Source organism: Salvelinus namaycush, chromosome 26, assembly GCF_016432855.1.
Source record: "Salvelinus namaycush isolate Seneca chromosome 26, SaNama_1.0, whole genome shotgun sequence".
Classification (NCBI taxonomy): Eukaryota; Metazoa; Chordata; class Actinopteri; order Salmoniformes; family Salmonidae; genus Salvelinus; species Salvelinus namaycush.
In genome coordinates this window covers 38,286,943-38,303,252 of record NC_052332.1, presented here as the reverse complement: position 1 = coordinate 38,303,252, position 16,310 = coordinate 38,286,943, and the positions used below count along the sequence as shown (strand labels likewise).

Here is a 16,310-nt window from a genome sequence, read left to right as displayed (position 1 = left end):
TAAAGAGAGAGAAAAGAGGGACCAGTTTAATGTTTTAAGTGGGATGCTGCAGTTTTGCACATTGTTATTTATTTTTCTTTGATATGGTGCAATATTATATTATTCTGTTCAGATTGTATTCGTTTTGAATTGTTACATTTATATGCACTTTGTTTATATACATTAAAAAGTTATACTTTAAATAAAAATGTTTAATAGCATTATTTTTCATAACAAACCAATGCATTTTAAAATACATTGTGGTTAAGGTAGAGTATGATTTCATTTAATCATTTAATTTGAATTATTTTAACACCAATCATAGTCAAAACTATCGCAAACTGTTTGACTTGAAAACATACAAAACATATATTTTTTTTAAAGAGCTGTTTGGGAGCCAAAGGAGCCGGCTCTTTTTGGTGAGCTGAGCCGAACGAGCCGGTCCACTGAAAAGATCCGGAATGCCCATCACTGGTTCATCTGGGGTTACAAGACCTTCATTTCCTCATCACGTGATCTGGAATCGCAAGCAGAAAAACAGACATTGCTCGAGACAGAAAACTCCACATATCTCCAAAGACATGACGATCACAGACGTCTCCCGCTGTACGATGGAAGTTATAGAAGTTGAGGAATTCTTGCGGAACCCTCCGCCCGGTTTCACGGTAGAAGCTGGCTACCGATTCGTGAAAAGCGATCCTGAAAACTGCTGCGTGTTCATCGATGACTTCGAGTTATCCAGAGGAGGAAAAGTAGTCTTCCAGCACTCGCAGGGAAAGTAAGGAATATGTTAATTTAAAAAGTTTGATACATTAGTCAGTCTCGAAAATATAATTAATTCAGCTGAGCATCAACTTCTTAACTAACTTACCATTCGAACATTTATCCAACAATTTATTTTCTTTCAGGAAAATCACAGTGCGCAATTTGGGAGATTACACTCGCTTCAGGAAGAGCCTAACCTCAAAAAAGATATATATACTGGTGTCTGCATGTGAAAGTAAACCTTCATCGACAGATAGGAAAGCTCCCCAAAAAATAAAAGGTAAAACTTTTCACTGTTCTATCTGTAATGGACCTGTAGGCTGCAGCAGACGAGGCGCGCTGTAGTCCATGGTTTTCATAAATGACTTTTCATAACGTTACTCTTTACTGCATCAAATAACAGATTGCATATGTACAGGAGTAAATGTCAGCCTGATACGGTATGTCTGTTTTGGTGGATATCAGCAGCACATAGTTGTTAACCATGCAGTGAAACAACATGTATTTATGTATTTTTAACCTGGGCTGGCCCTTCCATATGGAGGTTATAATGAATCACTCCCTGCTTCCCAAATTGTACCTTATTCCCTATATAGTACACTACTGTTGGCCAGGGCTCTGGTCAATAGATTGTACTATATAGGGAATATGGTGCTATTTGGAACGTAACTGGTTTTTGACCGGTTGCAGGCGGTGCAGAGTGACCTTTTAAGTATGACTCACAGCCTAACTACAGAGACTCATGGAGTATTACTAACTAACACAGTGGCCTTCACAGGACTGACTGACTCTTTCTGACACTCTCTCTCTCTCTCTCTCTCTCCTTTTCTCCCTCCCTCCTCAGTGCTCCAGCAGTATGTGGTGTCCATTGATGGCAGTAACCCTCTGATCAAGTGGGAGATTGAGAGAGGCCTGGACAGGACTATCTCCTCTGTGGCTGGGGAGAGCTACAGGGTCGACGTGAGTTTGTCATTTTTCTGTTATTAAAAATAACATTTAATAAGAGTGATTCTTAGATAACAAGCTTATTTTCTTTACGCAGCCACCTCTCAAGATGTTGTCATTGAAAATAGCATATTCATATTTATTATTTTTTTATGTAAAGTTGAAATACATTTTTCCCTCTGCTTTTTTTGTTTTCAGATTGACCTGTGTGATGCGTTGCGTGGCTGGGCAGGGGAGAGTTTCTGTCTCCTAGGCAACAGAGAGAAGGTCACCCCCGTGTGGAAGGATACCTGCTTCACCCTGAAATATTACTCTGATGCCCTCTTCGACTTCCCACACTGGCTCGGCTTCAGCAAACGCCATTTCAAGGTCAAATACAATGAATGAATAAGGCCTATTTATTTATTAATGTATCTGGAACTTTCCTCTTAGCTTATTGATGTATATTCTCTACTTACGGACAGTTTACTGCTGAATAATCTGTGTTTCTCTGAATCTTACTTGTGGCCATCAAAGGGTGCGTCACAATAATATCTCTGTCCTCCTGAAGTGTGCACTCGTTCACAACTTCCCACAAATCTAAAAGCATTGAAATATGGTGGAGACTCCCACCAGCCCATTGCTCCGCGATATTTCTTATACCAGTAATTTTCTTTCAAATCAGTGAAGGGAATAGATCCACTCTGGGAGAAAGGAGATGATTGGGCCATAGCTAGGGTGCCCACTCTGGGAGAAAGGAGATGATTGGGCCATAGCTAGGGTGTCCACTCTGGGAGAAAGGAGATGATTGGGCCATAGGTAGGGTGCCCACTCTGGGAGGAAGGAGATGATTGGGCCATAGGTAGGGTGTCCACTCTGGGAGAAAGGAGATGATTGGGCCATAGCTAGGGTGTCCACTCTGGGAGAAAGGAGATGATTGGGCCATAGCTAGGGTGCCCACTCTGGGAGAAAGGAGATGATTGGGCCATAGGTAGGGTGCCCACTCTGGAGGAAGGAGATGATTGGGCCATAGGTAGGGTGTCCACTCTGGGAGAAAGGAGATGATTGGGCCATAGCTAGGGTGCCCACTCTGGGAGAAAGGAGATGATTGGGCCATAGCTAGGGTGCCCACTCTGGGAGAAAGGAGATGATTGGGCCATAGCTAGGGTGCCCACTCTGGGAGAAAGGAGATGATTGGGCCATAGCTAGGGTGTCCACTCTGGGAGGAAGGAGATGATTGGGCCATAGCTAGGGTGTCCACTCTGGGAGGAAGGAGATGATTGGGCCATAGGTAGGGTGTCCACTCTGGGAGGAAGGAGATGATTGGGCCATAGCTAGGGTGTCCACTCTGGGAGGAAGGAGATGATTGGGCCATAGCTAGGGTGTCCACTCTGGGAGGAAGGAGATGATTGGGCCATAGCTAGGGTGTCCACTCTGGGAGGAAGTAAACCAGCACATGTTTATTTACTTTGTGATTTCTTCCCTGTAGATCTCCTACCATGGAAGATGAGAAGAAGCAAGAATCAATAATAACTATTTGATGGGCAAGAAGACTGGACATAGGCCAAAGATTATCTATTATATTGACAAGGTAGTCGAGTGACCGCTCTAACAATGGAAATGCATGTCCTAAATGCTTTAAGACAATTGAGGTCAGGTGGGACGATACTAGCCAATGAGAGGGCAGATATGCGTGTGAACAAGTCATTTTTTGCAAAGCTGCCGGAATGCCACCTGCTTCCACTTATATCAGTACATTTGAAACAGTCTAAAAATTACAAAACTTCTATTGAAATCAAATTAGCCCCATGTAATTCGACACTCTCTCATAGACCTCCATACAGAAAAAAGGTCTTATCTCACACGGACATATTTAGGGCGGAGTAAATCCTCTCTCTTCGCCTCTTCCCGAGGCCCATGTTTCAGTGGACAACGACACCTGTCAGTTGAAGTGAGAAGCTGGGATACCTGCTACCTGCTATGCAGGATTCCACCACTGGGGGGAGCTGTTTATCAGTAGACTGGATCATCTCGTTTAGTGTAAGACATGGATGGTCAGTTCAATGCAGCTGCTTTGGTTTGAGAATTTAACCCTCTGCTGCACTGTTATGATAATGGAAAGATGGAGTAAGCCAGTTGGCATGAAACTATTGAAAGAATAGCGCAAAAGAAGTTCATATATACAATGCCTTCAGAAAGTCACTCCCCTTGACTTATTCCACATTTTGTTGTGTTACAGCCTGAATTTAAAATGGATTCAATTGAGTTTTTGTTTTTGTTACTGACCAACACACAATACCCCATAATGACAAAGTGGAAGGATGTTTTTAGATAATAAAAAAATCAAATTAATAAAAAAAAAAAGTCTTAACTATTCAACCTCTTTTGGCAAGCCTAAATAAGTTCAGAAGTAAACAATTCACATAATAAGTTAACATGGACTCACTCTGTGAGCAATAGTAGTGTTTATCATGATTTTTTTGAATGACTACCTCATCTCTGTACCCAACACATACAATTATCTGTAAGGTCCCTCAAGTCGAGCAGTGAATTTCAAACACAGATTCAACCACAAAGACCAGAGAGGTTTTCCAATGCCTCGCAAAGAAGGGCACCGATTGGCGGCTGGTGGTACCTTAAAGGGGAGGACGGACTCTTGGTGATGGTTGGAAGGGTATTGAACACATCAAACATGTGGTTTCCATGTGGTTGATACCATTACATTTACTCCATTCCAACCATTATTATGAGCCGTCCTCCCCTCTGCAGCCTCCTGTGGTAGATGCATACAAATAAAAAAAGCAGACATTGAATATTCCCTTTGAGCATGGTGATGTTATTAATTACACTTTGGATGGTGTGTCAATACACCCAGTCACCACAAAGATACAGGCGTCCTTCCAAACTCAGTTGCCCGAGAGGAAGGAAACCGCTCAGGAATGGTGACTTTAAATTAGTTAGAGATGAATGGTTGTGATAGAATAAAACTGAGGATGGATCAATAACATTGTAGTTACTCCACAACACTAACCTAATTGACCGAGTGAAAACAAGGAAGCCTGTACAGAATAAAAAATATTCCAAAACATGCATCCTGTTTGCAAAAAGGCACTAATAGTAATACTGCAAAAAATGTGGCAAAGCAATTCACTTTTTGTCCTGAATACAAAATGTTATGTTTGGGGCAAATCCAATGTAACATAGTACTGAGTACCACTCCATATTTTCATGGCTGCATCATGTTATGGATATGCTTGTAATCGTTATGGACTTGGGAGTTTTTCAGGATAAAAAAGAAATGGCATGGAGCTAAGCACAGGCAAAATCCTAGAGGAAAATCTGGTTCAGTCTGCTTTCCACAAGACGGATTAATTCACCTTTCAGCAGGACAACCTAAAACACAAGGTCAAATCTACACTGGAGTTGCTTACCAAGAAGACAGTGAATGTTCCTGGGTGGCCGAGTTACAGTTTTGACTTAGATCTGCTGGAAAATCTAGGGCAAGACCTGAAAATGTCTGCCTAGCAATGACAAACAACCATTTTTTGTCCACGCTTGTAGAATTTTGAAAAGAATAATGGGCAAATGTTGCACAATCCAAGTGTGTAAAGCTCTTAGAGGCTTACCCAGAAAGACTCACAGCTGTAATTGTTGCCAAAGGTGCTTCTACAAAGTATTGAATCAGGAGTATTTCTGTATTTAATTTTCAATAAATTTGCAAACATTTGTTAAAACAGGTTTTCACTTCATCATTATGGGGTATTGTGTGTAGCTGGGTGAGAGAGAAAAAAATCGAATTAATCCATTTGGAATTTAGGCTGTAACACAAAATGTGGAACAAGTTGAGAGGTATGAATACTTTCTGAAGGCTATGTACGTTGTAAGAAAACATTTTAAAAGTGTGTATTGTGTATGGCAACATGATTTGTAGAACATGGCAACATGACTTGTAGAACATGGAGACATGACTTGTAGAACATGGAGACATGATTTCTAGAACATGGAGACATGATTTCTAGAACATGGAGACATGATTTCTAGAACATGGAGACATGATTTCTAGAACATGGAGACATGATTTCTAGAACATGGAGACATGATTACTAGAACATGGAGACATGATTTCTGGAACATTGGAGACATGATTTCTAGAACATGGAGACATGATTTCTAGAACATGGAGACATGATTTCTGGAACATTGGAGACATGATTTCTAGAACATGGCGACATGATTTCTAGAACATGGCGACATGATTTGTAGAACATTTGAATGTAGATGTTGAGATGTTGTATGCTCTTTAGATGAAGGGTCACCTTGGACTGACTTTAGAAACTGTTCAAATGTAATTTAGAGGGACAGCTGTGGCTGCTGTGGCATATCAACATATTTTATACATTTTCAATGGAATTCAATACTATGTAGCTTTTGTGTTTTTATTTCCCATACTCAAATAAAACATTTTTTTTTTAAAGAAAATAAAACATGAAATGATTGAGCACAGAAGCGGATAATTGCACACCATTGAATCACCCATCACATCACCCCACTTGCTACCCTTGCACTGTGCAAATACACACATGCACACACAGACACAAAACATAGACTTTATGTTCACTTTCCGTAGTACCTTAACACAGACACAAAACATAGACTTTATTGTCACTGCCGTAGTTCAGGGAATGAGGAGTAGAGCGGAGGCTGCGTTGGTGATCATTTCCAAGGTGTCTTTATAGTCGCTGCTGAAGTAACGCAACAGCAGGAAGTTGAAGATACCCACAATGCACATTAGAATGAGGAAGGCCAGGACGCGTTTCCCAAACAGGTACCCTGGAGTGCTGTCAGACAGAAACACAGTTGATTAAGTCACACACACATACAAAACAGCAGTCAATCAGTTACAAATACATACATTACACACACAGGTACACACACTCTCACCTTTGAGATGTCTGACCCATGTACCCGACAAAGTACTTCTGCCTGGCCACCAGGTAGATGATCCCTGCGAAGGCAGCAGGAGCTGAACACACCAAGATCACAGATAGTGTTAGCTAGATGAAAAGAGAGACTGGGGAACATTACGTGACGTACAGTATCTGTGATGATTTACCTTGGTTAAGGCACAGCCCAGCACACCACATCACTGCTAGGAAGGTAGGGTATGAATCCATACAGTTACGACTATGGAGACAGACAAGAGAAACACACGGTGAAAACCACAGTTAGGCCTAGATTCCATCAGATCAAGGGTTAACCGGCGCTAGAAGACACACGCATAACAGATGTTTTGGCGATGTTGGAGGTGTCACTACAGTCCCAGGTTCAAATCCAGGCTGTATCACATCCGGCCATGATTGGGAGAACCATAGGGCGGCGCACAATTGGCAGAGCGGTGACTGGGTTTGGCCGGGGTAGGCCGTCATTGTAAATACGAATTTGTTCTTAACTGAGTTGCCTAGTTAAATAAAGGTTAAATAAAAAATAATCCACACCTGCCCCACTCGTGTTAGAAATTCAGAGCGAGAAAGTGTAGGCTATACAGAAATAATTACGCTCCAACTGAAAAATCATTCAATTAAATAATGATTCCTAGCATCTTAATGGAGGTGTAGATTACAGTTTACGAGGCTGCATGGGATTTCTATTAATGTGACTCAACATAGCCAATGCCCGCTTTAGGTATAATTTACATTTTAGTCCTTTAGCAGAGGCTCTTATCCAGAGCAACTTACAGTAGTGAGTGCATACATGTTCATATTTTTTCTTACTGGTCCCCTGTGGGAATCAAACCCACATCCCCGGCGTTGCATATACCACAATCTACCCAACTGAGTCACACACGGGAGCCACGTGTGGCTTCGACAGCTCTAACGAAGTTCCACCGCTATGTGGATGTTGGCTAATGCAGATCTGATTGAAATGGAGCCTTTGGGAGGCTTAGACAGTTTGATGCTGAAATTACAGTGAATACTAACACACACTGAGACTCGTATGAAGTGTTAGGGTTCTGATCCATACCGTGGAAACTCAGCATTACAGCGTGATTGACACGTAAAGGCAATGTTCTCGCTTTAGCGGAGACTGCGTTCACGGTAACAGCTGCGTATGTCGGCTCAATCGGAAATGGCTATTGAAGTTCTATAGCGGAATCTGTAACGATTCAGAATGAATAGAGCCCTGAGTCACGAGAGCTATTGCAAATATTCTGTGGTCAGTAAAAGACTCTGTAGTTTGCAGTCAGTAAAGTAACAATGATGAAATGGGTTGACAACATCCTCAGCCTTGCTCTCTCAATAGGAAGGAGGAGTGGTTGGAGGGAGGGAGGGTTGGAGGGAGGGGTGTTGCAATAAAAACACTGCCTCTTCCTGAAAATACAAACATATAGTTCCTGTGTGACAGCGCAGCCACACAGCAACTTCCTGAACTTTGGTTTTTATTGCAAAATGTTTTACTTTGTGTGTGTGTGTGTGTGTGTGTGTGTGTGTGTGTGTGTGTGTGTGTGTGTGTGTGTGTGTGCGTGTGCGCGAGTGTGCGTGTGTGTGTGTGTTTCTTCACACGTGATGTCAACCTAACCACCTTAACTTAGTCCTCTCTACAGAGAAGTTGTATTAGTCATATGTACAGGATGTGCATGATAGACATCGTCCAATGAAATGCTTACAGGCAGGTTATTTCTGGACAATGCAACAAGGTGAGGAGCAGAGAAAGGATGTGGGTCCACTGCTTCCTTTTTTTAATACAGGAAGTACATCAGCGCAACAACGATGGCCTCCAATGAAACAGTCCTGATCCTCTGTTCCTTCATGTGTCTTTATCTACGTTATTCCTTTTCTTGACCAGAATATTTGAAGGAAAGGAGACAAGGAGAGGAAGCCACTTCATACTATGGAGATGCACCCTGTGGGATGATTTCCTGGTCTGAGATTAAGCCAAGTCCTGGAATACAAAACACTTACAATGGGGCTGTTCCCATTGAGTATGCTTTTTAGTCCAGGACTAGGTTTAACATCTGTACAGGAAACCGTTAGTCCAGCCTCCCCTACAGCCCCCAGGGCAGATCCACACAGTAAGCAGAGTCTAACCTCCCCTACAGCCCCAGGGCAGATCCACACAGTAAGCAGAGTCTAACCTCCCCTACAGCCCCCAGGGCAGATCCACACAGTAAGCAGAGTCTAACCTCCCCTACAGCCCCAGGGCAGATCCACACAGTAAGCAGAGTCTAACCTCCCCTACAGCCCCCAGGGCAGATCCACACAGTAAGCAGAGTCTAACCTCCCCTACAGCCCCAGGGCAGATCCACACAGTAAGCAGAGTCTAACCTCCCCTACAGCCCCAGGGCAGATCCACACAGTAAGCAGAGTCTAACCTCCCCTACAGCCCCCAGGGCAGATCCACACAGTAAGCAGAGTCTAACCTCCCCTACAGCCCCAGGGCAGATCCACACAGTAAGCAGAGTCTAACCTCCCCTACAGCCCCAGGGCAGATCCACACAGTAAGCAGAGTCTAACCTCCCCTACAGCCCCCAGGGCAGATCCACACAGTAAGCAGAGTCTAACCTCCCCTACAGCCCCCAGGGCAGATCCACACAGTAAGCAGAGTCTAACCTCCCCTACAGCCCCAGGGCAGATCCACACAGTAAGCAGAGTCTAACCTCCCCTACAGCCCCCAGGGCAGATCCACACAGTAAGCAGAGTCTAACCTCCCCTACAGCCCCAGGGCAGATCCACACAGTAAGCAGAGTCTAACCTCCCCTACAGCCCCAGGGCAGATCCACACAGTAAGCAGAGTCTAACCTCCCCTACAGCCCCCAGGGCAGATCCACACAGTAAGCAGAGTCTAACCTCCCCTACAGCCCCAGGGCAGATCCACACAGTAAGCAGAGTCTAACCTCCCCTACAGCCCCAGGGCAGATCCACACAGTAAGCAGAGTCTAACCTCCCCTACAGCCCCCAGGGCAGATCCACACAGTAAGCAGAGTCTAACCTCCCCTACAGCCCCCAGGGCAGATCCACACAGTAAGCAGAGTCTAACCTCCCCTACAGCCCCAGGGCAGATCCACACAGTAAGCAGAGTCTAACCTCCCCTACAGCCCCCAGGGCAGATCCACACAGTAAGCAGAGTCTAACCTCCCCTACAGCCCCAGGGCAGATCCACACAGTAAGCAGAGTCTAACCTCCCCTACAGCCCCAGGGCAGATCCACACAGTAAGCAGAGTCTAACCTCCCCTACAGCCCCCAGGGCAGATCCACACAGTAAGCAGAGTCTAACCTCCCCTACAGCCCCCAGGGCAGATCCACACAGTAAGCAGAGTCTAACCTCCCCTACAGCCCCAGGGCAGATCCACACAGTAAGCAGAGTCTAACCTCCCCTACAGCCCCCAGGGCAGATCCACACAGTAAGCAGAGTCTAACCTCCCCTACAGCCCCAGGGCAGATCCACACAGTAAGCAGAGTCTAACCTCCCCTACAGCCCCAGGGCAGATCCACACAGTAAGCAGAGTCTAACCTCCCCTACAGCCCCCAGGGCAGATCCACACAGTAAGCAGAGTCTAACCTCCCCTACAGCCCCAGGGCAGATCCACACAGTAAGCAGAGTCTAACCTCCCCTACAGCCCCAGGGCAGATCCACACAGTAAGCAGAGTCTAACCTCCCCTACAGCCCCCAGGGCAGATCCACACAGTAAGCAGAGTCTAACCTCCCCTACAGCCCCAGGGCAGATCCACACAGTAAGCAGAGTCTAACCTCCCCTACAGCCCCAGGGCAGATCCACACAGTAAGCAGAGTCTAACCTCCCCTACAGCCCCCAGGGCAGATCCACACAGTAAGCAGAGTCTAACCTCCCCTACAGCCCCAGGGCAGATCCACACAGTAAGCAGAGTCTAACCTCCCCTACAGCCCCAGGGCAGATCCACACAGTAAGCAGAGTCTAACCTCCCCTACAGCCCCCAGGGCAGATCCACACAGTAAGCAGAGTCTAACCTCCCCTACAGCCCCAGGGCAGATCCACACAGTAAGCAGAGTCTAACCTCCCCTACAGCCCCAGGGCAGATCCACACAGTAAGCAGAGTCTAACCTCCCCTACAGCCCCCAGGGCAGATCCACACAGTAAGCAGAGTCTAACCTCCCCTACAGCCCCCAGGGCAGATCCACACAGTAAGCAGAGTCTAACCTCCCCTACAGCCCCAGGGCAGATCCACACAGTAAGCAGAGTCTAACCTCCCCTACAGCCCCCAGGGCAGATCCACACAGTAAGCAGAGTCTAACCTCCCCTACAGCCCCAGGGCAGATCCACACAGTAAGCAGAGTCTAACCTCCCCTACAGCCCCAGGGCAGATCCACACAGTAAGCAGAGTCTAACCTCCCCTACAGCCCCCAGGGCAGATCCACACAGTAAGCAGAGTCTAACCTCCCCTACAGCCCCAGGGCAGATCCACACAGTAAGCAGAGTCTAACCTCCCCTACAGCCCCAGGGCAGATCCACACAGTAAGCAGAGTCTAACCTCCCCTACAGCCCCCAGGGCAGATCCACACAGTAAGCAGAGTCTAACCTCCCCTACAGCCCCCAGGGCAGATCCACACAGTAAGCAGAGTCTAACCTCCCCTACAGCCCCAGGGCAGATCCACACAGTAAGCAGAGTCTAACCTCCCCTACAGCCCCCAGGGCAGATCCACACAGTAAGCAGAGTCTAACCTCCCCTACAGCCCCAGGGCAGATCCACACAGTAAGCAGAGTCTAGTTTGAGGAAACTCCATGTGATGGTTAGTAATGTTAGGAGAGATGGAAATCACATGCAAAAGGTGACCAGATGAAAGAGAGAGAGGAGACGTGGGATATGCAAAACCCTTCTCCCACAGGCAACACAACCAATGTGTAAAGAAACACACACAGTCTTGTGTGGGTTACGGCATGGCTATTATTAGGTTATGGCTTGATACACGGGGATAGTAGCATGTATGGGAATGAAATAAGCATTAAAGAACAGGGGAAACGATAACCAGCTGGATCAACAGTTAAAATGGTGCTTCCTTGTTTGGGTTATGGGCTTAGTTCATATTCTGAATACACAGGGAAAGAATATAATTGTACATTGTGTGTGGGTTTTTTATTTATTTTTTTATTTCACCTTTATTTAACCAGGAAGGCCAGTTGAGAACAAGTTCTCATTTACAACTGCGACCTGGCCAAGATAAAGCAAAGCAGTGCGACAAAAACAACAACACAGAGTTACACATAAACAAACGTTCAATCAATAACACAAAATAAAAATCTATGTACAGTGTGTGTGCAAATGTAGAAGAGTAGGGAGGTAATAAATAGGCCATAGAGGTGAAAATAATTACAATGTAGCATTAATACAGAAGTGATAGATGTGCAGATGATGATGTGCAAGTAGAGATACTGGGGTGCAAAAGAGCAAGAGGGTAAGTAATAATATGGGGATGAGGTAGTTGGGTGGGCTATTTACAGATTGGCTGTGTGCAGGTACAGTGATCGGTAAGCTGCTCAGACAGCTGGTGCTTAAAGTTAGAGAGGGAGATATAAGTCTCCAGCTTCAGTGATTTTTGCAATTCGTTCCAGTCATTGGCAGCAGAGAACTGGAAGGACAGGCGGCCAAAGGGAGTGTTGGCTTTGGGGATGACCAGTGAAATATACCTGCTGGAGCGCGTGCTACGGGTGGGTGCTGCTATGGTGACCAATGAACTGAGATAAGGCGGGGCTTTACCTAGCATAGACTTATAGATGACCTGGAGCCAGTGGGTCTGGCGACGGATATGTAGTGAGGGCCAGCCAACTAGAGCATACAGGTCGCAGTGGTGGGTAGTATATGGGGCTTTGGTGATAAAACGGATGGCACTGTGATTGACTACATCCAGTTTGCTGAGTAGAGTGTTGGGGAAAAATGATATGTGTGTGTGTGTGTGTTTGTGAAAGTTACTTACTTGGCGCAGGACACTCTCTCAAAAGCAGTTTTGTTGTTGTGCTCTTTACCCTCCCTCTCTACCTTTGTTGCAAAGAAAGCTGGAAATAAACACGACAGATAAAACACCAACCGTTCAGAAATGTATTTCATCGTTGATCAGAGAAGTGAAGAAAAAGACGTGATTATCAAGTGATATACAGTCATTTAAAAGTAAAGCATAGTATTCAATTCAAAGCATCGACCGAAAGGTTAAATGATAAATACATTTTACAGTATGAAAAACAAAGAACACTACACCACTACTAATATCTGTAATAAATCACATAGTAAGCTACTTTACAATGTGAGTAAATCCTCCACAGGTCTCCATTTATAAAGATATTATTTATCTCAATGGGACTTCCTGGTTCAAATAAAAAATATACTAAGTTTATAGTCTCTTACCTGAGATAGGGCCGGTTTCCCAAACACAGATTAAGCCTAGTCCTGGACTAAACAATCGCCATTGAAAGTGATTTTTATATCAGGATTAGGTTTAATGTGTGTCTGGGAAAAAAGACCCATAAAGTTAAATTATTCTCTCGCTGACAATGACAATGCAAGTAACTTCACCACAGTTGTCTTTTTGCCCAGGCCTCCTTTCTATACATATATTATTCATGTGAATGGGACATCCTAGTTGAAATAAAATAAAAAATGTAGTCAAACGTAATTTTTTTTATTATAATAATAACCAAAATAATTTATATAAAGTGTATTAATTATCTTACCATTCTGCAGGACGCTAATGAGAGTGACGATGACCAAGAGAAAGATGTGTTCCACCACTATGGACAACATGACTACTCAGAACGGAGGGATAGATGGAGAACAGAGGGGGGAAAGGCTTTTTGAATATAAGGATAGAAGAGGGACAACAGTTATAACTCTCTCTGTGTCTGTCTCTCTCACACACGCACACATTCTCTCTCTCTCTTGTACTTCCTGTTAGACTGTCAGTTTTTTTCCTCCGTTTGTTTTATGCAAACTATTTCTCAGACATTTCCTTACTGATGTGCGTATTGGCAACGGAGCTCCCTCACCCTTCCGTCGTGGTTACGTCATTGTTGTTGTCATTGCGTAGTACATTCAAAACCCCATTGATGACATATAAATTAACAGTCCCATATGGTCTAGCGGTTAGGATTCCTGGTTTTCACCCAGGCGGCCCGGGTTCGACTCCCGGTATGGGAACGAAAATTTTTCTTACTAGTCTTCCCACCAATAAATCATTTTATAGGCGATTCAATTTACTTAGATATATTTACAATTATGATTTTATGCATGCACGACGTTCCAATTGGCGAGGAGTATTCTTCGTTAGTAACCATAAGATAGTCAAGAGAACATCCAATACATCAGCCTAGCTAGTACTGACTGTTACACATGCATAATTTATGTTAATAAATTAAACAAAACATTGATTCCTCCAACTGATAAAATACCTTATTTGATAATAATTTACATACTGTAGCTAGATGGAACCAGAGATGGTAGAGAACGCGAGACATTACACTCCGCAATTCTTTCTGGTCTACTTATTTCCCTCGCCGCGGAGCAGGTGCCCCAGGGCGTGATATGTGACTGGATCATTTGTTATGTTCGGGGCGGATGGGGCGAGCGGGAGGGGACAATAAGTAGACGAGAACCAGCTATCAATTCAATTTAAGGGCTTTATTGGTATGGGAAACATACATTAACATTGCCAAAGCAAGTGAAGTAGATAATAAACAAAAGTGAAATAAACAATACAAATTTACAGTAAACATTACACCCACAGAAGTTCCAAAAGAATAAAGACATTTCAAATGTCATATTATGTCTATTTACAGTGTTGTAACGATGTGCAAATAGGTAAAGTACAAAAGGGGAAAAAAATATAAACATAAATATGGGTTGGATTTACAATGGTGTTTGGTCTTCACTGGTTGCTCTTTTCTTGTGGCTACAAGTCACCAATCTTGCTGCTGTGATGGCACACTGTGGTATTTCACCCAGTAGATATGGGAGTTTATCAAAACTGGGTTTATTTTTTAATTCTTTGTGGATCTGTGTAATCTGAAGGAAATATGTCTCTAATATGGTCATACATTGGGCAGGAGGTTAGGAAGTGCAGCTCAGTTTCCACCTCATTTTGTGGGCAGTGAGCACATAGCCTGTCTTCTCTTGAGAGCCAGGTCTGTCTATGGCAGCCTTTCTCAATAGCAAGGCTATGCTCACTAAGTCTGTACATAGTCAAAGCTTTCCTTAATATTGGGTCAGTCACAGTGGTCAGGTATTCTGCCACTGTGTACTCTCTGTTTAGGGCAAAATAGCATTCTAGTTTGCCGTTTTTTTGTAAATTCTTTTCAATGTGTCAAGTAATTATCTTTATGTTTTGTCATGATTTGGTTGGGTCTAATTGTGTTGCTGTCCTGGGGCTCTGTGGGGTCTGTTTGTGTTTGTTTTCAGAGCCTCAGGACCAGCTTGCTTAGGGGACTCTTCTCCAGGTTAATCTCTATGTAGGAGATGGCTTTGATATGGAAGGTTTGGGAATCACTTCCATTTAGGTGGTTGTAGAATTTAACATCTCTTTTCTGGATTTTGATCATTAGCGGGTATCGGCCTAATTTTGCTCTGCATGCATTATTTGGTGTTATACGTTGTACACGGAGGATATTTTTGCAGAATTCTGCATGCAGTCTCAATTTGGGGTTTATCCCATTTTGTGAATTCTTGGTTGGTATGTATAATTTTTTGTGTGCTCTAGGGCAACGGTGTCTAGATGGAGACATTATTTTTGTCTTACTGAGATTTACTGTCAGGGCCCAGAAGATCTATGTGCTGCTGTAGGCCCTCCTTGGTTGGTGACAGAAGCACCAGATCATCAGCAAACAGTAGACATTTGACTTCAGATTCTAGTAGGGTGAGGCCGGGTGCTGCAGACTATTCTAGTAGGGTGAGGCAGGGTGATGTAGACTATTCTAGTAGGGTGAGGCCGGGTGCTGCAGACTATTCTAGTAGAGTGAAGCCGGGTGCTGCAGACTATTCTAGTAGGGTGAGGCCGGGTGCTGCAGACTATTCTAGTAGGGTGAGGCCGGGTGCTGTAGACTATTCTAGTAGGGTGAGGCCGGGTGCTATAGACTATTCTAGTAGAGTGAGGCCGGGTGCTGCAGACTATTCTAGTAGAGTGAAGCCGGGTGCTGCAGACTATTCTAGTAGGGTGAGGCCGGGTGCTGCAGACTATTCTAGTAGAGTGAGGCCGGGTGCTGCAGACTATTCTAGTAGGGTGAGGCCTGGTGCTGCAGACTATTCTAGTAGGGTGAGGCCGGGTGCTGCAGACTATTCTAGTAGGGTGAGGCCGGGTGCTGTAGACTATTCTAGTAGGGTGAGGCCGGGTGCTGCAGACTATTCTAGTAGGGTGAGGCCGGGTGCTGTAGACTATTCTAGTAGGGTGAGGCCGGGTGCTGTAGACTATTCTAGTAGGGTGAGGCCGGGTGCTGTAGACTATTCTAGTAGGGTGAGGCCGGGTGCTGTAGACTATTCTAGTAGGGTGAGGCCGGGTGCTGTAGACTATTCTAGTAGGGTGAGGCCGGGTGCTGAAGACTATTCTAGTAGGGTGAGGCCGGGTGCTGTAGACTATTCTAGTAGGGTGAGGCCGGGTGCTGTAGACTATTCTAGTAGGGTGAGGCCGGGTGC

The 16,310-nt window shown here is 44.7% G+C and overlaps 2 protein-coding genes and 1 non-coding gene across 3 annotated transcripts; 2 read left to right on the top strand and 1 right to left on the bottom strand.

The window, feature by feature from the left end:
* The first annotated feature begins 467 nt into the window (after nt 1-467).
* LOC120021767 (mesenteric estrogen-dependent adipogenesis protein-like) lies at nt 468-4,443 on the top strand. The gene is made up of 5 exons (XM_038965615.1): nt 468-757; nt 888-1,024; nt 1,589-1,704; nt 1,888-2,058; nt 3,158-4,443. Exons 1-5 carry the CDS (start codon nt 561-563, stop codon nt 3,176-3,178), a joined length of 642 nt encoding a protein of 213 aa, XP_038821543.1. The 5' UTR covers nt 468-560; the 3' UTR covers nt 3,179-4,443.
* Nucleotides 4,444-6,086: 1,643 nt separating this feature from the next.
* On the bottom strand, nt 6,087-13,593 carry LOC120021723 (arachidonate 5-lipoxygenase-activating protein). Its single transcript, XM_038965567.1, has 5 exons — nt 13,364-13,593; nt 12,613-12,691; nt 6,782-6,852; nt 6,610-6,691; nt 6,087-6,506 (listed from the first exon to the last, which is right to left on the bottom strand). Exons 1-5 carry the CDS (start codon nt 13,431-13,433, stop codon nt 6,344-6,346), a joined length of 465 nt encoding a protein of 154 aa, XP_038821495.1. The 5' UTR covers nt 13,434-13,593; the 3' UTR covers nt 6,087-6,343.
* Nucleotides 13,594-13,754: 161 nt separating this feature from the next.
* On the top strand, nt 13,755-13,826 carry trnae-uuc. The gene has a single exon. It is a non-coding gene; the product is annotated as a tRNA-Glu (tRNA).
* The last annotated feature ends 2,484 nt before the right edge of the window (nt 13,827-16,310 follow it).

Coding starts and splice junctions, on each gene's coding strand:
- LOC120021767 (XM_038965615.1), top strand. CDS start 561: ATGACGATCACAGACGTCTCCCGCTGTACGATGGAAGTTATAGAAGTT. Junction 758..887: donor TTCCAGCACTCGCAGGGAAA/GTAAGGAATATG, acceptor ATTTTCTTTCAG/GAAAATCACAGTGCGCAATT. Junction 1,025..1,588: donor AGCTCCCCAAAAAATAAAAG/GTAAAACTTTTC, acceptor CTCCCTCCTCAG/TGCTCCAGCAGTATGTGGTG.
- LOC120021723 (XM_038965567.1), bottom strand. CDS start 13,433: ATGTTGTCCATAGTGGTGGAACACATCTTTCTCTTGGTCATCGTCACT. Junction 12,692..13,363: donor CATTAGCGTCCTGCAGAATG/GTAAGATAATTA, acceptor GTTTATTTCCAG/CTTTCTTTGCAACAAAGGTA. Junction 6,692..6,781: donor TGGGCTGTGCCTTAACCAAG/GTAAATCATCAC, acceptor TGGTGTGTTCAG/CTCCTGCTGCCTTCGCAGGG.